The 25,969-nt window shown below is 43.9% G+C and overlaps 2 protein-coding genes across 13 annotated transcripts in view; one reads left to right on the top strand and one right to left on the bottom strand.

Moving 5' to 3' along the window:
- WNT7B (Wnt family member 7B) overlaps window positions 1-25,969 on the top strand; it is a 248,747-nt gene that overhangs the window by 183,126 nt on the left and 39,652 nt on the right. For all 11 annotated transcript variants that reach the window (XM_056517505.1, XM_056517507.1, XM_056517508.1 and 8 more), the window contains one exon: window positions 21,385-21,611. In XM_056517505.1, coding sequence (XP_056373480.1) covers window positions 21,385-21,611 — 227 coding nt within the window. The remainder of the gene's footprint in view (window positions 1-21,384; window positions 21,612-25,969) is intronic.
- ATXN10 (ataxin 10) overlaps window positions 24,335-25,969 on the bottom strand; it is a 257,913-nt gene continuing 256,278 nt past the window's right edge. Inside the window, exons 14-15 of one of the 2 annotated variants that reach the window (XR_008843212.1) lie at window positions 25,035-25,429; window positions 24,335-24,905 (exon numbers count right to left, since the gene is read on the bottom strand). The gene's annotated coding sequence lies outside the window, so the exon portion shown is untranslated. The remainder of the gene's footprint in view (window positions 24,906-25,034; window positions 25,430-25,969) is intronic. The other variant, XR_008843213.1, reaches the window with a different exon arrangement.

The following is a 25,969-nucleotide window of genomic DNA, read 5'->3' as shown; positions in this document are numbered from 1 at the left end:
GGTGACCTCCTGTTTCCTGATCCGAGTTGCTTCCCCAAAACGCAGCACCTTTAAAGGGGTACTCCGGTGGAAAACATTTTATTTTTTTTTTTTTTAAATCAACTGGTGCCAGAAAGTTAAACAGATTTGTTAATTACTCCTATTAAAAAAATCTTAATCCTTCCAGTACTTATCAGCTGCTGTATAATACAGAGGAAGTTCATTTGTTTTTGAATTTCTTTTCTGTCAGTCCACAGTGCTCTCTGCTGACACCTCTGTCCATGTCAGGAACTGTCCAGAGCAGGAACAATTTCCCACAGCAAACCTCTCCTGCTCTGGACAGTTCCTGAAATGGACAGAGGTGTCAGCAGAGAGCACTGTGGTCAGACCGAAAAGAACTTCCTCTGTATTATACAGCAGCTGATAAGTACTGGAAGGATTAAGATTTTTTAATAGAAGTAATTTACAAATCTGTTTAACTTTCTGCCCTCGGTTGATTTAGAAAAAAAAAAATCTTTTCCACCCCTTTAAGATGTTCACGTCTCGGAGGAGGTAGAACGATGATGTAATTGTCGACACAAAAAAGTCATTACAAGAGCTGCCACCTTGCAAAAAAATATATATATATTTATTGCTGTAATTTGTGTGTATGTTTTTTTTATGAAAAGCTTGCCCTAATCCTTTCTTTGCAAGAGTAATAAGTTAAGTGCCGTTTGGCGGTAATTTGCGCGTGGTGTCTGTGTTTTTTTTTTACAAGGCCTTTCATGTGGGTAGCTCCATTGTGTTTATTGTGTGTCTAGCATATATGATTTCTACAAAGAGCTTAATGACATCAAAGAGGAAGTGGCAGTGATGGGGATAGGACTGAAAATATTTATGTGCTGGTCCCGCCTCACCAAGCAGAAGGGCTTTTCATAGGAAAATGAGGGTGGCGGAAACCATAATAGGTTTTGGGTTGCGACCATCATTTTTTTTAGGAGTCCCTGTGTGTGTACACCCAAAAAGTTAATAATTTGTATGTTACCTGTTAGGCCATAGGGACATCAAAATATCCTTTAACTGATGCGAGCGGTATACGGAATTGCCGGAACTCCTATAGATTTGCATTAACTTCTGTTTCGCTCAGCTAAATCTAGCTTTATACAGAACTGCCTTAAAGGGGTACTCCGGCGCTAAGACATTTTATCCCCTATCCAAAGGATAGGGCATAAGATGTCAGATCGCTGGGGTCCCGCTGCTAGGGACCCCCGGGATCGCCGCTGTGGCACCATGCTATCATTACTGCACAGAGGGAGTTCGCTCTGCGCGTAATGACAGGCGATACAGGGGACGGAGCAGCGTGACATCGTGACTTCGCCCCTCGTGGCATCACACCCCGCCCCCTTAATGCAAGTCTATGGCAGGGGCGTGACAACCGCCACGCCCCGTCCCATTGACTTGTATTGAGGGGGCGGGCGGTGACATCACGAGGGGCGGAGCCATTACGTAACGATGCTCCGTCCCCTGTATCACCCGTCATTACATGCAGAGTGAACTCACTCTGTGCAGTAATGATAGCGTGGTGCCGCAGCGGCGATCCCGGGGGTCCCTAGCAGCGGGACCCCAGCGATCTGACATCTTATCCCCTATCCTTTGGATAGGGGATAAGATGTCTAGGGGCGGAGTACCCCTTTAACTCCCATACAGCATTGCCGGAACTCCCATAGACATGCATTCACTCCTGTTGCGCTCAGCTAAAGCTAGCGTTATACAGAATTGACTTAAAGGGGTACGCCGGTGGAAAACTTTTTTTTTTTTTAAATCAACTGGTGCCAGAAAGTTTAACAGATTTGTAAATTACTTCTATTAAAAAATCTTAATCCTTCCAGTACTTATTAGCTGATGAATACTACAGAGGAAATTATTTTCTTTTTGGAACACAGTGCTCTCTGCTGACATCAAGACCACAGTGCTCTATGCTGACATCTCTGTCCATTTTAGGAACTGTCCAGATCAGCATATGTTTGCTATGGGGATTTTCTCCTACTCTGGACAGTTCTTAAAATGGACAGAGATGTCAGCAGAGAGCACTGTGGTCATGATTCAGCAAAGAGCTCTGTGTTACCCCTTTAACTCCCATACACTTGCATTCAATTCCGTTGCTCTTAGCTAAAGTGAGCGGTATACAGCATTGCCGGAACACCCATAGACATGCATTAACTTCCGTTTCGCTCAGCAGAAGCAAACAGAAAACAGAATTGTGATGACTCTCATAGACATGCATTAAAGGGGTTCTCCCATGCTTAGACATCTTATCCCCTATCCAATGGATAGGGGATAAGATGCCTGATCACGGGAGTCCCGCAGCTGGGGACATCCGTGATCATGCACGCGGCACCCCGTTTGTAATCAGTCCCCGGAGCGTGTTCGCTCCGGGTCGGATTACGGGCGACTACAGGGCCGGCGGCGTGTGACATCACGCCTCCGCCCCCGTGTGAAGTCATGCTCCGCCCCTCAATGCAAGCCTACGGGAGGGGGCGTGATAGCTGCCGGCCCTGTAGTCGCCCATAATCAGACCCAGAGCGAACACGCTCCGGGGACTGATTACCAACGGGGTGCCGTGTGCATGATCACGGATGTCCACAGCTGCGGGACTCCCGCGATCAGGTATCTTATTCTCTATCCTTTGGATAGGGGATAAGATGTCTAAGCACCGGAGAACCCCTTTAACTTGCGTTCCGCTCAGCTAAAGCTAGCAGTATACAGATTTTTCCAAACTCCCATAGACATGCATTATCTTCCGTTCCTATAAGATAAGATGAGTGGTATACGGCATCGCCAGAACTCCCATAGACTTGCAGGTCCTGAAGAAGGATGAACCTTTGAAACCCATTGTCCCATGTGCACTGCAAGTTTTTATACTCAATAAAGCCTGCTTTTGATCACTACTCTCTGGTGTGCGCCTTCACCCGAAATCGGAATTTTCTGCCGGAATACTGCGGTAGCCTCGCCAGGTTATCCCAGTACCAGCTGTTTCCTCCTCTCATATAATATTAGGCCTTCCTCTCTGCTGTCATATAGTATTAGGCCCCTCATATAGTGTTAGGACTCCCCTTGGGTCCTCATATAGTATTAGACCCTTGTGTGCCCTCATATAATGGTAGGCCCATCTGTGCCCTCATATAGTGGTAGGCCCCTCTGTGCCCTCATATAGTGTTAGGACTCCCCTTGGGTCCTCATATAGTATTAGGCCCTTGTGTGCCCTCATATAGTGGTAGGCCCATCTGTGCCCTCATATAGTGGTAGCCCCTCTGTGCCCTCATATAGTGTTAGGACTCCCCTTGGGTCCTCATATAGTATTAGGCCCTTGTGTGCCCTCATATAGTGGTAGGCCCCTCTGTGCCCTTATATAGTGTTAGGACTCCCCTTTGTGTCCTCATATAAGATCAGGCCTCGCTCTCTACTGTCATATAGTATTAGGCCCCTCTGTGACCTCATATAGTGTTAGGACTCCCCTTGAGTCCTCATATAGTATTAGGCCCCTCTGTGCCCTTATATAGTGTTAGGACTCCCCTTGTATACTCATATAGTATTAGGCCCCTCTGTGCCCTCATATAGTATTAGGCCCCTCTGTGCCCTCATATAGTGTTAGGCCCCACTGTGCCCTCATATAGTGTTAGGCCCCTCTGTGCCCTCATATAGTGTTAGGCCTCTCTGTGCCCTCATATAGTATTAGGCCCCTCTGTGCCCTCATATAGTGTTAGGCCCCTCTGTGCCCTCATATAGTGTTAGGCCACTCTGTGCCCTCATATAGTATTAGGCCCCTCTGTGCCCTCATATAGTGTTAGGCCCCTCTGTGCCCTCATATAGTGTTAGGCCCCTCTGTGCCCTCATATAGTGTTAGGCCACTCTGTGCCCTCATATAGTATTAGGCCCCTCTGTGCCCTCATATAGTGTTAGGCCCCTCTGTGCCCTCATATAGTGTTAGGCCCCTCATATAGTGTTAGGACTCCCCTTGGGTCCTCATATAGTATTAGGCCCTTGTGTGCCCTTGTATAGTGTTAGGCCTCCTTTTGTGCCCTCATATAGTATAAAGACCTTTCTGCGCCCTCAGCGCTGCACAAAGGTGATGTTTTTGCCCATATGCACGAGCCCCTTTTCTATATAAAACATTGCTGTATATCTCCTATATAGTGCGCAGTGTGTGTTCACTCCTCTGTACACTGCTGTATATCTCCTATATAGTGCGCAGTGTGTGTTCACTCCTCCGTACACTGCTGTATATCTCCTATATAGTGCGCAGTGTGTTTTCACTCCTCTGTACACTGCTGTATATCTCCTATATAGTGCGCAGTGTGTGTTCACTCCTCCGTACACTGCTGTATATCTCCTATATAGTGCGCAGTGTGTGTTCACTCCTCTGTACACTGCTGTATATCTCCTATATAGTGCGCAGTGTGTGTTCACTCCTCCGTACACTGCTGTATATCTCCTATACAGTGCGCAGTGTGTGTTCACTCCTCCGTACACTGCTGTATATCTCCTATATAGTGCGCAGTGTGTGTTCACTCCTCCGTACACTGCTGTATATCTCCTATATAGTGCGCAGTGTGTGTTCACTCCTCTGTACACTGCTGTATATCTCCTATATAGTGCGCAGTGTGTGTTCACTCCTCCGTACACTGCTGTATATCTCCTATATAGTGCGCAGTGTGTGTTCACTCCTCTGTACACTGCTGTATATCTCCTATATAGTGTGCAGTGTGTGTTCACTCCTCTGTACACTGCTGTATATCTCCTATATAGTGCGCAGTGTGTGTTCACCCCTCTGTACACTGCTGTATATCTCCTATATAGTGCGCAGTGTGTGTTCACTCCTCTGTACACTGCTGTATATCTCCTATATAGTGTGCAGTGTGTGTTCACTCCTCCGTACACTGCTGTATATCTCCTATATAGTGCGCAGTGTGTGTTCACTCCTCCGTACACTGCTGTATATCTCCTATATAGTGCGCAGTGTGTGTTCATTCCTCCGTACACTGCTGTATATCTCCTATATAGTGCGCAGTGTGTGTTCACTTCTCTGTACACTGCTGTATATCTCCTATATAGTGTGCAGTGTGTGTTCACTCCTCTGTACACTGCTGTATATCTCCTATATAGTGCGCAGTGTGTGTTCACTCCTCCGTACACTACTGTATATCTCCTATATAGTGCGCAGTGTGTGTTCACTCCTCCGTACACTGCTGTATATCTCCTATAAAGTGCGCAGTGTGTGTTCACTCCTCCGTACACTGCTGTATATCTCCTATATAGTGCGCAGTGTGTGTTCACTCCTCTGTACACTGCTGTATATCTCCTATATAGTGCGCAGTGTGTTCACTCCTCTGTACACTGCTGTATATCTCCTATATAGTGCGCAGTGTGTGTTCACTCCTACGTACACTGCTGTATATCTCCTATATAGTGCGCAGTGTGTGATCACTCCTCTGTACACTGCTGTATATCTCCTATATAGTGCGCAGTGTGTGATCACTCCTCTGTACACTGCTGTATATCTCCTATATAGTGCGCAGTGTGTTCACTCCTCCGTACACTGCTGTATATCTCCTATATAGTGCGCAGTGTGTGATCACTCCTCTGTACACTGCTGTATATCTCCTATATAGTGTGCAGTGTGTGTTCACTCCTCCGTACACTGCTGTATATCTCCTATATAGTGCGCAGTGTGTTCACTCCTCCGTACACTGCTGTATATCTCCTATATAGTGCGCAGTGTGTGATCACTCCTCTGTACACTGCTGTATATCTCCTATATAGTGTGCAGTGTGTGATCACTCCTCTGTACACTGCTGTATATCTCCTATATAGTGCGCAGTGTGTGTTCACTCCTCTGTACACTGCTGTATATCTCCTATATAGTGCGAAGTGTGTGTTCACTCCTCTGTACACTGCTGTATATCTCCTATATAGTGCGCAGTGTGTGTTCACTCCTCTGTACACTGCTGTATATCTCCCATATAGTGCGCAGTGTGTGTTCACTCCTCTGTACACTGCTGTATATCTCCTATATAGTGCGCAGTGTGTGATCACTCCTCTGTACACTGCTGTATATCTCCTATATAGTGCGCAGTGTGTTCACTCCTCCGTACACTGCTGTATATCTCCTATATAGTGCGCAGTGTGTGTTCACTCCTCCGTACACTGCTGTATATCTCCTATATAGTGCGCAGTGTGTGATCACTCCTCCGTACACTGCTGTATATCTCCTATATAGTGCGCAGTGTGTGTTCACTCCTCTGTACACTGCTGTATATCTCCTATATAGTGCGCAGTGTGTGTTCACTCCTCTGTACACTGCTGTATATCTCCTATATAGTGCGCAGTGTGTGTTCACTCCTACGTACACTGCTGTATATCTCCTATATAGTGCGCAGTGTGTGATCACTCCTCTGTACACTGCTGTATATCTCCTATATAGTGCGCAGTGTGTGATCACTCCTCCGTACACTGCTGTATATGTCCTATATAGTGCGCAGTGTGTGTGTTCACTCCTCTGTACACTGCTGTATATCTCCTATATAGTGCGCAGTGTGTGTTCACTCCTCCGTACACTGCTGTATATCTCCTATATAGTGCGCAGTGTGTGTTCACTCCTCCGTACACTGCTGTATATCTCCTATATAGTGTGCAGTGTATGTTCACTATTCTGTATACTGCTGTATATCTCCTATATAGTGCGCAGTGTGTTCACTCCTCCGTACACTGCTGTATATCTCCTATATAGTGCGCAGTGTGTGATCACTCCTCTGTACACTGCTGTATATCTCCTATATAGTGCGCAGTGTGTTCACTCCTCTGTACACTGCTGTATATCTCCTATATAGTGCGCAGTGTGTGTTCACTCCTCCGTACACTGCTGTATATCTCCTATATAGTGCGCAGAGTGTGTTCACTCCTCCGTACACTGCTGTATATCTCTTATATAGTGCGCAGTGTGTGTTCACTCCTCCGTACACTGCTGTATATCTCCTATATAGTGCGCAGTGTGTGTTCACTGCTCTGTACACTGCTGTATATCTCCTATATAGTGCGCAGTGTGTTCACTCCTCTGTACACTGCTGTATATCTCCTATATAGTGCGCAGTGTGTTCACTCCTCCGTACACTGCTGTATATCTCCTATATAGTGCGCAGTGTGTGATCACTCCTCCGTACACTGCTGTATATCTCCTATATAGTGCGCAGAGTGTGTTCACTCCTCCGTACACTGCTGTATATCTCTTATATAGTGCGCAGTGTGTGTTCACTCCTCCGTACACTGCTGTATATCTCCTATATAGTGCGCAGTGTGTGTTCACTCCTCTGTACACTGCTGTATATCTCCTATATAGTGCGCAGTGTGTGTTCACTCCTCTGTACACTGCTGTATATCTCCTATATAGTGCGCAGTGTGTGTTCACTCCTCTGTACACTGCTGTATATCTCCCATATAGTGCGCAGTGTGTGTTCACTCCTCCGTACACTACTGTATATCTCCTATATAGTGCGCAGTGTGTGTTCACTCCTCTGTACACTGCTGTATATCTCCTATATAGTGCGCAGTGTGTGTTCACTCCTCTGTACACTGCTGTATATCTCCTATATAGTGCGCAGTGTGTGTTCACTCCTCTGTACACTGCTGTATATCTCCCATATAGTGCGCAGTGTGTGTTCACTCCTCCGTACACTGCTGTATATCTCCTATATAGTGCGCAGTGTGTGTTCACTCCTCCGTACACTGCTGTATATCTCCTATAAAGTGCGCAGTGTGTGTTCACTCCTCCGTACACTGCTGTATATCTCCTATATAGTGCGCAGTGTGTTTTCACTCCTCTGTACACTGCTGTATATCTCCTATATAGTGCGCAGTGTGTGTTCACTCCTCCGTACACTGCTGTATATCTCCTATATAGTGCGCAGTGTGTTTTCACTCCTCTGTACACTGCTGTATATCTCCCATATAGTGCGCAGTGTGTGTTCACTCCTCCGTACAGCGATCATCTGATCTGCGTTTAACCTTTCCAAATATCTGATCCTAACCTCTGGAGCCCCCGCAGCTTATCCTGCTTTAATATCTCTCTACATCTGTCTTCAAATCTAAATTAAAACTCTTTATCTGGATGGCTGGAGTGCAGTTAATATACGGTACCTGTCATCAGTACTTTTAAATGGTCTTTTATAGTATGTATGTACTGCGGCTGGGGGAGGGGGTCGGTTCAGACCAGGCCACCACGTGCCTGGATTTCTATGCATGTCATGTTTGTGCATCTGGTCTCTTGGTTTTCCCTAAATGATAGATTATTCTGTATATGGCTTATACTGTACGGCTTCTCTCATATCTACCTTTTATACTGTTGAATATTTTATGTTCTTTGTATGTAATATATTGATCTATAAGTCTGACTGGCTCTATATTTTGGAGGAGACCCTGGTTTGAACAGTATGAGAACATTTTCTCCTTCTGGAGGAGGTATAAAGGGGTATTCCGGTATCAAAAATGTTAATTTAAATAAGACCCACGATCAACCGAAGATATATAACTTATTAATATATTGTTTTTACAAATTTTAATGGCATCACAATGTTTTTACATGATTCACCCCTGACAGGAAGTTATGTAGTCCTCTCATTATCAGTGTGATGATGCATTATCCTCTGCTGTCTCAGGAGGCATGGCTGGATCTTGTCTCTGAGCTCTAGCCCCACCCCATGAGTGATGTCATCACATCTGACCAGCCCCTACAGCCTATATCTCCATATACACATACTGTATCTCTTTATTGGGACATTTAGTAAGAATGAGGTTTATTTACGACCGATATAGATTTTTTAGGGCCGATACCGATAATCTGTGAACTTTGAGGCTGACAGAGAATAACTTATACCGATATTCCGCTATAAGTTATTGGCTATCTCTAAGCCCCCCCTGGCCCCGCAGAAACCTCTGCAGATCAATGATTTAAAGCGGGCGCTTTAAATCAATGAACTGCAGCGGCTTTTATGGGGCCAGAGACCGGCGCCACCCCCTTCTCTCCCCCTGCCTGTCCTGGGGTCCTCCTGAGTCCAAACACCACCGCCGCTGCCCCCCTGCCTATCCTCTGGCCAGAGACCGCCACCACCCGCTTCTCTCCCCCTGCCGGTCCTGAGTCCAAACACCGCCGCTGCCCCATTGCCTCCCCCATCCCCGGTTTTATAACTACCTGTTCCCAGGGTCCGCGCTACTTCAGGCGCCGGCGGCGTCCTGAGTTGTCACTGTGCGCACTGACGGTGCACAGCACAGCAATAGCACAGGACGCCGCAGGAGCCAGAAGTAGCGCGGACCCCGGGAACAGGTAATTATAAAACTGGTGATGGAGGAGGCAATGGGGCAGGGGCGGCGGCGGTCTCTGGCTGGGGGGGGCGGGGCATTATCGGCAAGGTAATTGCCAATAACGTCCAAAATCGTGAATATCGGTCGAACCGATAATCGGTCGATCCCTAGTTTACAGCATGCTGTCTTGTGAAGAACAATGTCAGGGGAAGAGAAGCAGACAGGAAATGAATATACCAGGTGCTGCAACTTCTCTGATTGTGTAAAAGTCTATTGTGAAATGAGATGCTCTGCAGCAGCTCTTAGCAGGGAACTGGCAAGAGTTCTGTGGGAGGGGAGTAAGCAGGGTGGAAGGGCTGTGATGATGAGCTGAGGGGAAGCAATGCATTCTGGGCATTGTAGTGCTGAGCAACCAGGAAGCATAACCAGGAGTTACAGGACTAAGACCCCCAAAACAGATGGATTTTTGGTGGTTTCAGAACTGAGACATATAGTTAATCAATGCTGTATGCTTCTGCAGCATTTTTGTGTTTTTTTTTATTTTTTTTTTTTACCTCTTTATATTTTTTCATGGGAGCCATAAATTGTGCAGGCAGGGTGGAGGCCCCTAGATGGTGTACGTCATATTTTATTATATGTTTATTCTTTAAAGGAACACTGCATTCAGAACTATACTATGCCTGGTGAAGGATCCGAATGGGCGGTACAGGACACTGGGATCCTCTCATTGGTGTTCCTTAACCCCGCCCCCTCAGTGCCCACAGTAGGCATTACTCAATGTTTTACATCTATCTGGTGTGTTCCCTTAATTTCCCAGCGATTTCCCCCCCTTCATGGTAATTGTAATGAATTATTATCATAGTGGACAATCACAAAGAGTAATTCGTCTGACTAAAGAACCAGCTTGTTTGCCCTTCGCCAATATTGTAATCTAAATGGAATGGAGTGAATTCAAAGTATTTACTGTGAGGAATCTTACATCTTATCACTGTGATTGGAACAGATGGTCTCTGTGATCTTTCGGAATATGACACACCTTTCCAAATATTTAGACTTTGAGTCCTACTTTGTCAGATCCCAGCACCGTGGAATGAGACTGAGTACGTGTCAATGTTGTGGTCTGTGGGATTATTACACATTTTTATAGGGCCGTTGCATTAAAAAAAAAAAAAAAAACAGAAAAAAATGATGTCAATTAAAGTTATTTTATTATCAAGACTCACTCCGAGGGATTGTCCAGGATTAAAGGGGTATTCCTGGCAAAAACATTTTAGCCCCTATCCAAAGGCCCGCTGCTGAGACCCCCCCCCCCCCCCCCCCCGCGATCTCCCTGCAGCACCCGCATTCTATGCAGGTGCTGAATCTTCAGTTTCAGAAACCTCCGGGACTGGGGACGTGACGTCACCCCACGCCCCCTCCATTCATGTCTATGGGAGGACATGAATGGAGGAGGCGTAGCGTGATGTCACGTCCCCAGTCTCGGAAACCTGGAGGTTTCCGAAACTGGAGATTCAGCACCCGCAGGGAGATCGCGTGGGGGTCTCAGCAGCGGGCCTCCCGCGATCAAACATCTTATCCCCTATACGTTGGATAGGGGATAAAATGTTTTTGCCCGGAATACCCCTTTAAAAAAACATGTTTGTTTTCTTCCAAAAACTGTGCCAATCCTGTCTACAGGTTGTATGTAGTATTATCGCCTGGACCTTTTTTATATTACTTGGACTGAGCTGCAATATAAAGTAGGGGGGGGGGGGGCATAAAACGTAGCCTTTAATGTTACAGTAAAAGGTCACCTCAAAAATAGTGCAATGAATAAGGAGACAGTCAAGAGAGGGCTGTCCCATCAACACCACAAGAATAAACACCCTAAACCACCTGATCAAAGATAGTGGGGTAATTCCAACAGAAGATGTACCAAGTATCTCATACACATAGATATAAGTGGACGCATTTGTGCGCTGCAATACCAGGTATCCCATGGACAGGTGTAGTGCGGTTTTTTGAATATCGCAGCCACGTCTTTTTAATTATGGTCAAGGGGTACTCTGGTGGAAAACTATTTTTTTTTCAAATCGGATCAGATTTGTAAATTATGTGGTGGCCCAGTACAGGAGATGTTACCCCGTCCCCTTGATGTCCTGTCAGGCAGCCTCCTTCAGTGTCCCCAGGGCCCCTTGCACCTGTTTCCCCCCTGTACATATGTTCTGCAGTGTATTGTATTATAAAATGTATGTATCTTTAAGAGTTATGTCATGTGATTGTTACCCAGGAGATATCAGTGACCAGGTGATCCCAAGAGTGACCTATGGGCTCCCTGCTAGTCTCCCCCATATAAGCCCTGGGTGGAGCTTCTCTCTTTCTGCTGAGGTCCAGTGCAGTCTTGTCTAGTGTGTGTGTCCTGAGTGTTGGAGACCTCAAAGTCCAGTTCTGCAGCCGCCATCAAGTCAAGTAAGATAAAGTCACAGCTTTATGAGTCAAGTCAGTCCCTGTCATCTGTGAAGTCAGCGCGGTCTGCATTGAATTGTCCAATCCTAATACAAGTCCCAGCAAGCCCTTAAGGTCTCTGCGTCACTGTTCACCTCCTTGGGCCCTGGCTGAACTGTATAGACTTTACCTTCTGTCTACCCTCAGTAAAGCTACCGTTGTCTGTAACTTGGCATCGGAGTCTTTATTGCCCCCCGTGCCTAGCCCAGGATCCAGCGGTATACCTTCGGGTGCTTTTAGGCTAAACCACACCTGGCGTCACAAATACAAGGGGTTAATGCCATCTGCCCCTAGGGTAACAACATCTGCCCTCATCACACCCTGCTACCACAACTTCTTTTATTAAAAATCTTAACCCTTTCAGTAGTTATCAGCTGCTGTATGCTCCAGAAGAAGTTGAGTTGTTCTTTTCAGTCTGACCACAGTGCTCTCTGCTGACACCTCTGTCCATTTCGGGAACTGTCCAGAGCAGGAGTCTTGCTATAAGTATTTGCTCCTATTCTGGACAGTTCCTGATAGGGACAAAGGTGTCAGCAGAGAGCACTGTGGTCAGACAGAAAAGAACAAATCAACTTCCTCTGGAGCATACAGCAGCTGATAAGTACTGGAAGGATTAAGATTTTTAAATAGAAGTAACTGGTGCAAAAAAACTTGTATTTAAAAATCGTAATCCTTCCTGTACTTATCAGTTGCTGTATAATACAGAGAAAGTTATTTTCTTTTTAAATTTCTTTCTAGCCTGAAACAGTGCTCTCTGCTGACACCTCTGTCCATGTCAGGAACTGTCCAGAGTAGGAACAATTCCCTATAGCAAACCTCTCCTGCTCTGGACAGTTCCTGACATGGACAGAGGTGTCAACAGAGAGGACGGTGTTCAGATAGAAAATAAATTAAAAAAGAAAAGAACTTCCTCTGTAGCATACAGCAGCTGATAAGTACTGGAAGGATTAAGATTTTCAAATAGAAGTAATTTCCAAATCTGTTTAACTTTCTGCCACCGGAGTACCCCTTTAAGCACAAAACAAAAGCTGGATTGAACTGCATGGTGCTCAGCTGCATTGCCACACACAACCTATAGGTAGGTACTTCTCTGTCAACCACTGGTGTTGGGATGATAGGGATAGGAGGGAATGAAGGAAGGAAACAAGACTCACATTTAAGTACTTTTTTCTTGCAGCACATACAATAGATGTTGCTCACAGATCAGCCTAACCCTCTCTGTAGAACGGTCTGTGAAAAGGTCACTGAACATATCCAGTAACATTTCCAATTTGTATGACTGGGAGAGGTTCAGTCTATTATTGTCTATGTCTATGGGTCCTTCTGTAAAGTATATCTCTAAATGCTGTTAAAAACAGCTCAGGCAAAACGGCTGGCACCATAATAATGTAAAAAAAAAAATGCAATAAGAAAATAGAAACAAATAAGAAAAAAAACAACATGTTTCCTTATCTGGCGCTAATCAGCAAAATAAATTCTAGATGATTTCCCTTTAACTAGTGGTACAAACAGTGTTTTTACTGTTAGCAAGGACAATGGTTGCAAATATGTTGTTATTTGGCTATGTTGGTGCTACCATACTAGTGCTGTCTGGTTATACGGATAGTGCCCATAACTGGTCGTATTTCAGGTAATTCTTCTAACTTTCTATTAGTTTATCACAGTACTTTGGCATGTTAATCTACAGCAGCAAATCTGGACCAAAGCGCCTGGATTGTGGGGCGATTGTATGGCAGATGTCGACTTCACCATTGAAGTTTATGGGGAAAAATCTGCAATAAATCTGTAGTATATCCACAGAATCTAAATGAGAATTCCTAAAATCTCATTCAAGTCACTGGTACTGCAATATGCCCTGGATTTTATCTTCCAACCCATGTCTAAGTCTCCAAATGGTTAAGCTCGTAAATAAAATGTCTGCCAAATAGATGTCTCATTAAGTGTATGCAAATTGCACTAAAAGTCCCGGGGTTGAAAAGATGGCTAATTGCCGGGGGTGGTTAGCAATCACCCGGACATGTCTCCCACTATTCCACAATTTGGGAATTCCCATATTTCTTTGGGGATAGCAAGGTTGGGGGTTGGGTTAGGTCATTACTCATGGACTCTTCTGTCTACTACTGAGATTTGTGACTTAGGCCTAACTTGGCCTTTCTTATGGGTTGAACCCTTGACCTCATAATCCGATGGCATGTGTAGGGTCTACGTGGTTGTAAAACGTCCATTACAAATGGGTGAACAGATCTGGTGAATGCCTGTGACCTTCCCAGGCTGAGTGGCCCTAGCAACTATATTATGAGATGGCTTCTTTATCCTTCCGCCCCCGTAGGTTGACAGGGTAGCTGTCATAACGCCCTTGTTGTTTTTCTAGTAATTTCCTGCTCATTCGCATGACATTGCTCCAGATTGTGTGAAATCCTGATAAGTGTGGACATATGGGGTCATCACATACTTATCCCATGATAGTGGGTCTAGGCCACCATGACAACAATGGGGACAAATGTTAATGGCGCTTGTATTGTACTCAGCAATTTAATGCCGCCTCAACAACTACTTGTTAACCTGGTAACCATAACTTTAGAGCATTTTTTTTATTAGCATTATAGTTACATTTGTAAGTTTTTGTCTTGCATCTCATGTAGGATCTCTGTATGGAACATCTTCATTGTTGATTCAAACCATGTCATGTTGGGTTTTTAGTAAAAAAAAGAAAATACTGACTGACCAGAAACAGGTCCAAAAAGTTGCGGCTGGAGTGTAAGGGTTTAGTATTTTAGATACATAGCTCAAAATCAGACATTTTTTTTTTTTTAAGCTCCCACCTTTATAAAGATATATTATGAAGTTGATGATCACAGAATCTTGGACCCCCAAAAAATTACATGGGCATATGCTGTTTCGGTCACTCGGCAATTACAGATCCGGTATAGCTCGGGGTTCCGCTGTTTCTTCAACTCTCATTAAAGAGGTATTCTGCCGGTTCCCCGTTCCTCTCTCTCTTCTTCCTGCTTCCAAGACAAGGGTTTGGTGCAGGACCTACCAAATCAGCAGTGTCCCATTGGCTGAGCTGGCAGGTCCTACACCGAGCACTAGTCTTGGAAGCAGAGGGAAGATCGGGGACCACATAGAGGGGAACAGGAGCAGTGGGAGACCCAAGCTAGGTAAGTATGGCTTTTTTTCTATTTCTATCCCCCCCCCCCCAGCAGTTTTTTTTATTCAGGCCTTAACAGCCTGGCCGATGGGGCCTAGGGGTCCCAGTTGTGGACACAGGTGGGACCTGCACCTATCAGACGCTGATGGTATATCCTGTGGATGGGAATATGCCTTTAAGGCAAGTCCACATGGCTGCTTGTGGCAACGTCTCCTAGTGTGTTTGAATACATTGAGAATTTGTTTTAAACAATCTTATACTATAGATGGAACCAATTTCTATCCTAAAAATGTGGTGTTAATCCTTTATATTGAACTATGCAGAGACCTATGTGTGCTAACATACGGTGCACAATAAAACCTCCTTCATAGTTTGGGATCCAATGGTTTCCAGTTACAAAATTTTCTATGAAAAATTGGGTTAAATATTCTGAAAAAATTTGAAAAATTAAGTTTGTAATTTTTTTTTATATAGTTTTAGCAAACGTTATAGTTTTCTAATATGAAAGATGACACTGCCTGTAAAATGTGTGAAAGCAGCCTCAGCCAAAACACCTGTAAATATCTGAGGAGCTTGGTTGGCTATAGGATATCTCAGCTGAGGTCGCACCATGCGGCTGATATTGTGTTGCTTGAACATTAGGCATTTTCTCAGTCAGCCAGCTGAAAGGCTCTGCACGTCTATTGATACAGAAGTGGTGGGAATTAGTCACGGCGGTGGAATGGCCGTCTGGAATTCTCCGGCTGTATTTCTGCATTATGTACCATGTGTTTAAGCTGAGTAAATATTGCGTAAAAAACTGCTACACAATCGTCTCTCGGGATAACTAATTGAAATGTTGCAATATAGTTTTTCTATTTACAAGGTGAAGGAATTCAGAATCTTCAGATGTAACCCTTCGTGTAATGGGAATCAAAGATGTACTGTATGATCCCATAGGCTTTAATGGGTACTGTTTTACTGCTCTGTATGTATGGAGGTAAAACGATCGTGTGGGACCGACTTACTGCCGAGGGCCATTTGGATATTTTTCAATCATTCCTGAGCCATAGAAATTATCAACTTGAAATAAGTTGATATATTTGATATGTGATGGCTCTAATGTGATGGCTGGAACTGCTTCTTGCTACTGCTTTTTTCAGTCAGTCTGGAGGAAGTTGCCACGGTCGATAGTTCCTCCCCCCATATGTAGTTGTATATATAACCCCCATACAGGTAGCTTGCCCCCATATGTAGTTTGCCACCTGTATATTGGGACTCCCTGTATTTTGATTGACCCCTGTATGTAGGTAAGGACCCCCCTGAATATAAAAAAAAAAAAACACTGCATACTCACCTTGCCATCTTCTCCTACTTCTAGGCTGCAGGCAGCTTATTATTGCAGCCACCAGAGGTCAGTAGTGTCTCTACCTTTAGGGCGCGCACAATGAAGGACCCCCCTGGCCTCTAGAGGCCTCAAAGCCTAGGACACACTTGGACACCTGTGTCAGTGCTATGTCTGCTTGTGGATGGTTTCCAGGTGGCATTATTTTATTAGTGCAAAAATAATGAAATCTTACAACTATTTTTTATTTTGTATTTGAAAGTGGTATTCAGGGGCTTAAACAATGATAGTTTATTTTTAGGATAGGCAATAAATATTTGATTTATAGGGGTCCGATCCCTATGCTCTTATATTAAAATTATACTGCATAGAATATACAAAAATCTTACACTGTTGCATTGAAACAGTCCACAATCAAGCTAGGTATGCAAGTACACGGATTAGCCACCACTTTAACACCAATGACTAATATTCATTGATTTTAATAATATTGAATAATATTGATCTACACAATCACATATTAGACGTTCCAGTGAATAATCACTATTGGTGGTGCTAGGTGGAAAAAAAGAATATATTCATACATTGAGAGTGGCGACTGTCCAAATATATAACATATTCTTTTTCATAATATGATTATTACCAGAAGTTGATTACATGAATACAGTAACAAAACCAAGCTCAGTACAAGTACCAAGTTAAAAACATATATGCAGCATATGTACTAAGCTCAGCATATACATTATCAGAACCAAGCTCAATACAGTGATAAACTGCAATGTCACATTAAGTTCTGTTGTAGCATGTAAAATTACAGCTCCTTGTATTACCTAAACAATAGTAAGGGTATGGTGGGAGTTGGAATTTTACAAACAAGAATGTTGCCACCTATTGTCTTGCTTTAGACCAGTGCAAAGCAGAATAAACATAACAGTACATTGTGTGACTCACAGGTGATGTCTTCTCTGTTTGGAGTTGTTTTCTTTACTTCTTCTCCATCCGGGGCCGGCTTCTATAGTCTTGAGGTTGCAGGGTTTGTTACACATACTGTACGCCTCTACTAATATACACAATGTGGCTGCTGATAATCAGCATCACATACTATACTACCTGAAATAGTGACAACAACTGTGCCTCCTGCACACACACTGTATCACCTAACAACAGTGCCGAAAATGCTGCCCGTTGATATTATACCACCATATAATGCCAGAAACTGTGCCCTCATACTATTGTACTATTATTTGCACATAAGTGTTAAAGGGGTATTTCGGTGCTGTAGAAAAAAAAAATATATATATAGTGCCGGGGCTGAAGTAAAATAGAAAAAATTAAATAAAATTATACATACCTACCCCACTGCCTCCTACTGGTCTGGCTGCAGCTCCAGGTTCATTATCTTCTGGTCCCCCATTGTTTGTCTCTTCAACAGAGATTAGTGCCCAGAGCAGGTTCTTCTGGCTTAGCCAGTGTCCTGCTCCAAGCAGCTAAAGAGACATGTGCCAGAGAACTGGAAAAAGAAGAACCTGTGCTGTGGAGGGATCTGGGATAGGTAGTATAGTTTATTTTTCTTTTTTACTGTGGCCTTGCCATCAAAACATTTTTTCTACAGTGCTGAAATACCTATTAAAACACAAGACCCCTAAAAGATTGTGTGGAAACTGAGGGATGATTCATTGGTAGAGAAAAGGGCAAATGGAGGAAATGTTTTTGAGTTGCCTGTGGTGCGGTCAGGAGATGATGAGGGCAGGAAGTGGTTAAGAATGTGGTGAGACAGGAGGTGGTGAGGGCAGAAGGTGGTGAGGGCAGGAGGTGGTGAGGTCAGAAGTAGGTGAGGTCAGTAGATGATAATGGCAGGAGGTGAGGGCAGAAGTTGGTGAGGTCAGGAGGTGGTGAGGTCAATAGGTGGTGAGGGCAGGAGAAGGTGATGGCAGAAGTTGGTGAGGGCAGGAGGTGATGAGGTCAAGAGGTGATGAGGGCAGGAGAAGGTGAGTGCAAAAGTTGGTGAGGGAAGGAGGTGGTGAGGGCAGATGTTGGTAAGGTCAGGAGGTGGTGAGGGCAGACATTGGGGAGATCAGGATTTGGTGAGGGCAGACGTTGGTGAGGGCAGGAGGTGGTGAGGGCAGACATTGGTGAGGGCAGACATTGGTGAGGGAAGGATTTGGTGAGGGCAGACGTTGGTGAGGTCAGGATTTGGTGAGGGCAGGAGGTGGTGAGGGCAGGAGGTGGTGAGGGCAGGAAGTGGTGAGGGCAGGAGGTGGTGAGGGCAGAAGTAGGTGAGGTCAGGAGGTGGTGAGGACAGAAGGTGGTAAGGGCAGGACATGTCCTACAAGGTAGATGGAGAAATCAAAGGATATAAGACTGGGTAAAGTGTAGAGCCACTAACAGTGATGGGTTGCAATGGGATGGGGAAAAATGAAGAATTCAGTTTCTTTCATGTTGTATTTTAGGAAGCCGGAATAGAAGAAGGCCAAGATAACTTAAAGACACTCAGGAAGAGATTTCATACTTAAATACCAAGGACCTTATAAGAAATGAATCACTCCTTCATTCCATGATTCACCGACAAATATTACTGATAGGTGCAAAGTGGCTGAAAGTGATGTCTGGCCATGATGAGGAGAAGATCGATGGCCATGACGGGGCTTTGTTACCTTAAGCACAACGGTCTCCTATGTGGTCGGGGTTGTTATGACTATACTGGGCAGCTTAAGTTCAATCAGCTATTAGATATTATCACGGAATCCAGTCCTAGACATTCAAGAGCAGAAAGAAGTGCTCGGCACTAATCTGATGCTACATTGTCTGCGGCCTCATTGTGTATCTTGGTGGTTGAGACGCTAAACTTGGTTGTCATATGGAAGTTATTTCAATGGTATTGTTATTTTTACAGTGTAATTCCTCCAGTCAATCACAAGATCCCCCCTTTAACCTTGTGTTTTTAATGTTTGAACTTTTCGTTGGTGGAAATTCCCGAGCTCTCAGGTAGACGTGCAAACTGTGTTGATTCAGTTCTATCTCTCTCCGTGCAAACTAATCGTTCCTTACTGATGCGCGGCTGTAAAGAAAGGCCGGGATTTGCTGACTGTCAGTAATTTTCCTGACAGGCGTTAAGAAATTTAAAGGAAAATTCCACTTTGGACCAATAGTTGGTAACATTCCTCGGTCAAGGGTCATGCACATGGCCATATGGTAGATCTGTGTTGTACAGCCTGCTCGGGGTCTCATTTGATGCATGGATGAATCATACCATCAGATTGTGAAATATTTCTTATTGTTTTCAGTATTTCTAGCCTCACACAGTGGTAAACAGTCCATAGTTTAGCTGTAGCCCGCTGTCAGCCATATAACCTAAATGCCCACAATATACTTCACTTTGGTAGCATCAGCACCCAAAGTCCCTACAGGTCAGGGGCAGGGTCCTTGCACATGACAATGATGATTGGACCCTCATAATGTACATAACATGTCAAGTTCTTTAAAATAAATAAATAAATAAAATAAGAAATACTTTGCATGTCTGTTACTGATATTAAGTTACATGATATTGTTCATCAATATTTCACAACATTGGGTTATTTTTTGTATTATTAGTCATGTGTATGGCATTAATACATCAGCATTACTAGGCAGGATGTGGTAATTGTAAAGTTCTGATAATCTAGGCACTGCTATGTGGTTACTTTATAGTACTATTATATAGGCACTGATGTGTGCTTACTATATAGTACTATTATATAGGTACATGTACTGTATAGTTCTATTATATTAGCACTGTGCTCACTGTGTAGTACTGTTATATAGGCACTATTATGTGTATACTGTCTAATACTATTATATAGGCACTGTTATTTTATATAGACACTGTATGTAATGTGTACACTGTTTAATACAATTATATAGGCACTGTTATCTGGTCACTGTATAGTGCTATTTTATAGGCACTAATATGTGTACACTGTCTAATACTATTCTAAAGGCACTGTACTTGGTCACTGTGTAGCACCATTATATAGGCAAGGTTATATGGTCATTGTGTAGAGCTAAATATATGGCCATTATGTGGCCATACTAATTATACAAGTACTGTTATGTGGTCACTATGCAGTACTATTATAAAGGCACTGTTATATGATCACTGTATAGTAATATTATATAGGCAATGGTATGTATGCACTGTGAAGTACTGTTATATAACCACTATTAAATGTACACTTTGTAGTACTATTTAGTAGGCACTGTTGTATGACCACTGTATAGAATTATTATATAGGCAATGTTATGGTCACTTGATGATGCAACTTATATAGACAGTTCAAGCCTCAAGGCAGTGTTATGTAGGCAGTCCATTGGCATTGATGATATAACTGGAGTATTACATTCCATTTTCCTACTTCCAGTATGGTTTACTACCCACTCAGGGCTTCCATCCCACAGATCTTGAGCATTTCCATTAAGTTTTTGGATATATTGTAAGTCTTAGCTGTCCCATCCCCATGTTGGTGCCCCCCCCCCCCCCCCCCCATCTCCACTGTAAGTGGCTTTTAAGGACATGAGGATTAAGCTCCTTCTGAGCTCTGGTGTTGTCATAACACGCTCTGCGAGGCCCTTACACTGTAAATATCTCTTGTTTCTTCAGCACCAGACAGAGCACTTAGTGCGAACAAAATGGCTGCCCCCTCCCCTTTCCCTCCTATACAAAAAAATCCTTAAAATGCCACCAAGACGGGACAGTAATCCTTATCCGCAGAGTAAAGAAACAAAATGCACTAAAAACATAAAAATGTCCAAAAAAGAATCAGTCATTTCCAGGTCACAACACATGATGGCCAACAATGGAAGATAGACAACCGGAATCACCCTAGCGGGAAAATGGAGTTGTAATGGCATAAATGGAAGTATAATGAGGTAACTGTACGGGCCCATGAAGTCACCATAGTACAGAGCCATACAATCTATAATAGGGTTGCATGGGTCTTGCTGTCTGGAGTCTTTTGTTGGATCGTATTCAGCCATATTTTTTTTACGATGCCAACCAACATGGCCACCATTACAGGTTGTCCAGTCCTGGATCACTTCCCTTTCATCTCTGATAGCTCTTTTTATTTATTTCTAGAGCTTTGTCATCTGTGGTGGCTTTGGGAGCAAATATAATCTGCAACAAGATTCCAGGGTTGGCGCCTCGGCAAAGAGCCATCTGCGAGAGCCGCCCGGATGCCATTATAGTTATTGGAGAAGGGGCACAGATGGGGATCAATGAATGTCAATATCAGTTCCGCTATTCCAGATGGAATTGCTCAGCACTTGGAGAGAGGACCGTCTTTGGACAAGAGCTACGAGTAGGTAAGCGATTTCTATCACTATCGGGGGTGGAAAGCGATGAGTCAAGTCTGTAAATTTTTACAATTCGAGCTTGAGAAAGCGAGAATGATACATTTCACAAGATTTAATCTATTTAGTGTTTTTCTTTGAAAAGACTACCCAAAATTGCATTGAAAAGTGATCTTCAGCGGGTATGGTCTTCTCAGTGAAAATGCCCACTATGCATAATGTATGGCGGACTGAAAATCCGTCTGGGAAGGCGGTGGTCTTCTCAAAAGGTTGGTCTTTAGGGAGGTGTTACTATATAATGATTATAGCTCTAAATTGTGATTTCTGAAACATTCCTTAATAAGAAGGCAACAGCATCTGAAATTTTCTCCACATCTTTTGGTCTGATGACCTGTAGGACACAAATTTCTAATTGTTGTGGGTCTGATCCACGTAGTGACCATCACACGTACAGTATCCTACGCAGATCTGATGTGCAGGATTTGAATCTGTATTCTGTCATTTGCAGTAGTTTATATTTAAATTTGCAGCAGAAAATTCTGTGCATCAAATCATGCGCAGGATAATGTACGCGTGAACGCACGCTTAAAGTAGCCAACTATTTGTTGGTCTAAATTCGACTAGACAGTCAGATAGGCCGGACTCATCTAAGTTCTCACCGTCTAACAATAGACAGCTTTCGAATATCTTGCCCAGTGTGCTGATGAAAAGTCTTCTGCTTGCAATAAAGGGGCTTCTACTGAAATGGGTTGTAAGAAAGAATTATATTTTTAGCTGCCAGAGGAGAAAGGAGACCAATTCTGCCCATCCCCAGGAGCACAAATGACCAGCAGCAACAAGGAGAAAATTATTCATTTGATAAGGCCACGTTCACAGCTAACTAAGTAGCTTAGGTTTGCGGAAATCATCTATAGTCTGGCAGAATGGTATGCAGACATATTCCACCGTGTACTCGCGCAAATGATTTCAATGGACTGAACACAGTCAACTATTGTTATTATTATAGCGCCCTTGTTTCCATGGTGCTGTACATATGATAAGGGTTAAAATGCATAACACAAATGTAGGTACAATAAATGTGATTCTGAGTAAATAGCAGACTGATACAGAGGGAGAGAGGGTATCCTTCCCCAGGGGCTTACAATTTACAGGGGGAGAGGAGGGGAACAGTAGGTGGGGGAGACAGCTGGTTGTGTATGAGAAGTTAGGAAAGTAGCCATTCCCAGTGCAGTGGTAGCACGGTTATTTTAGGTAACAGACTTGCTTGTAAAGATGGGTCTTCCGGGTGCTTTTGAAGGTCTGGATAGTTGGTGAGAGCAGATGTGTCTGGGGAGAGAATTCTGGTGTATGGAGGAAACATGGGAGAAATCTTGGAGACAGTTCTGTGCAGTGTGGACGATGAGAGGGCACAGGTTTTGGCATTGAGAGGATCGGAGATTACATGAGGGCCTGTATCTGGAGATCAGGTCAGAGATATATGGTGCAGACAGGTTGTGAACGGAATGTCATGGTGAACGGTTTAAACTGAATTTGTTAGGCAATGGGTAGCCAGTGAAGGGATTGGCATTGGATAAACATTGGATAAGCAAAGGGATCAGTCAGAGTTGAGGATGGATTGGAGGGGAGCAATAGTGTTTGATGGAAGGCCACAGAGGAAGATGTTGCAATAATTGCCAAATACCAATAGTTTAGTTGAGTTAAAGTTGAGGAAAGAGCGGATTCGAGAAATGTTTTTTAAGGTAAGGGCGGCCGGAGGTGGTGAGAGTCTGGATGTGTGGTTTGAAAGACAGCACAGAATCGAAGGTGACCACAAGGCAGTGGATTTGTGGGACTGGGGACAAGTTGGAGCCATTGATTGTGAATAATAGATCGTGGGAAGTAGGAGCGAGCTGTGGGACAAATTTTTGTCCATGTTGAGTGGAAAGAAAAGAATAAAGATACTGCGGACAAACATTCTGGGATCTTTGATAGAAGGATTGTGACATGTGGACCAGAAAGGCAGATTTCAGTATCATTGACATAGAAGTCATAATTAAAAGGATGAGATTCTATTATCTGTCCCAAGCCAAGAGTATAGATGGAAAAGAGTAGAGTCCTCAGGACAGAGACTTGAGGGACTCCAGCAGTGAGAGGACAAGATGGAGAGGTGGTGCTTTGTGATGCCTAGGGATGAGAGAGTTTGTAGCAGGTGGGAGTGTTCGACTGTGTCAAAGGCAAAATGTCAAGGAGAAGAAGCACAGAGTATTGGCGTGAGGTTTTGGCAGTCAGGAGATCATTGGCCACCTTGGTTAAGGTGGTTTTGGTAGAATAGTGGGGATGAAAAGTAGATTGAGGGTGGTCAAAGAATGAGTTGGCTGAGAGGTACTGTAAGAGCCAGGTAGTAAAGCGGTTAAAGAAGGTAGTCTCAGGGCCTGGTGGTCAGTAGATGATGGCCACCTAGAGGTTAGAGAGGGAGTTGAGTTGGATGGAGTATACTTCCAAAGAACACAGAGAGGAAAGAGATGGAGTTGGGGTAAAGAAACAGTTCTCCGATAACAGCAGGCCAACGCTGCCACGTCTTTTACCAAGGTGTGGTGTATGGAAAAAATTAAAGGCTACCATAGGAGAATGCAGCAGGAGAGGCAGTGTCTGAGGGTGTTAGCCATGTTTCTGTGAGGCCTAGAAAGGCTAGATTGCGGTCAGTTTGTGGATGTAGGAGAGTTTGTTGCGGACAGTGACTAGTGACTATGTCTGATCAACTTCTGAGCACATACAGTTTTTTGAAGCACAGGGATTCAATCTTGTCTTGAGTAAAACCATTTTTATTTAGGGCCCAGGGACTGAAATGATAAAGGATCCTCTTGCAACAGGAAGAGTCACCACCAGATTGACAATTGATAACAGCCTCGCTTCAGTTGGCGTCTTCTCTACCGTCCAGTACTTGCATATAATTTTTTCCCTGTCTTTGATATGTTTCCCACAATTATCTGTCACTATCACATTAGATGACATCTGTGCCACTCACTCAGTGCTAAGCTGGAGATGGTAAAGTTACTGTCCAGCTTACAATTCAGCCACCCAAACACAAAACACTTATCTTCACAGCAGCCAGACAACAATCTAGTCTACAACGGAAGAGCAGAACTAAGTCTACAGTTCTAGTATCTGGTGCAGGCTCCTGGTTTGTCAATCATCCTGATTTATGAGCTGGGAGCATGTCATAGAGCCTCAATGCACACTGTCCTGCTTTTCCTTAGTGCACAGAGCCCTGCTTGTCCACCCTCACTTCCTGTATTTGGACTCCTCATAGAGACACACATGCAATAGCTGCAAGAACAACAATATACACATTTTGTAATCAATGTATATTACAAATATACATATAATGGTATTATCTACATTATATAAAAGTTTTTGTTGACAGGTACACTTTAAAAAAACAAAACACATAATCACCTGCTTGGATCTCTCACAGTCACTGCCATCTTCCTCTGTTCTAGGCATTTTCCTGCAGCCACTAGGGGTCGGGTGCATCTCTACCTCCAGAACATGCAAGCATGATGTGACTCATTGTGTGAGTCCCGGAGAAAATTCTCCTGGTTTCCAGTGGCAGCAGGTAGTATCACTATAGGCTTGGAACCGTAGGACACCTGTGGTGGTGCTAATCAGCAGGCATCCTAGCACATCCTGTTGCCATCTTCCCCACCGGAATGCCGTGGCACCCCTGGTGGGTTTCTTGCAGCCCTCTGGTTGGGAACCACTTGTGGGCCTGACAAAATTATATTGAGGTCCTTATAGTGTCTATGGGCCGGACGTTCCCTAATCCTTGTTGCAAAATTTATATCAGGGTTCTGGAACAGATGAAGAATTTATGCACAGTTAGATAAAATGTACTTTATTTTGCACTGTTCTGAACTTTTACAATGATATCAATAATGGTATGTTATGGTCATAGTTTCCTTTACACAATCACAATCAAAGAATTCCTTATTAGCTTATGGCATTTGAAGGCATGAATGGATATGTCCTCATTCCTTCTGTGTTGTAGTCGAGTTTGTAAATGATGTATGGTGTTGTTAGGTGTGTCCTGGTAATAACGCATAGTTGTGAATGGATGACAGTAAAGCTGGTGGTGATGCTATAGGATTCAGCAATATAAAGTGGCTCCTTTGAAATTTTGAGGCACCCCCATATGATACCTATTTAGGATGGGAATAGATGGCAGCTTGTGTCATGCAACACAGGCCCCACCTAGAGACTCTTCAGCTTAATTTATTTTCACATTAATATAGTTGATAGAGTAAGAAGACATAAGGCTAACAACATTTATCACTTGCCTATAGGAGAACTAAAAATGTATGACTGACCATAGGGACTCCACTCATCAAGAG

Source organism: Hyla sarda, chromosome 4 (assembly GCF_029499605.1).
Source record: "Hyla sarda isolate aHylSar1 chromosome 4, aHylSar1.hap1, whole genome shotgun sequence".
NCBI classification, from domain to species: Eukaryota; Metazoa; Chordata; class Amphibia; order Anura; family Hylidae; genus Hyla; species Hyla sarda.
The sequence above is the reverse complement of the archived record's forward strand: the minus strand, read 5'-3'. Positions and strand labels throughout refer to the sequence as shown.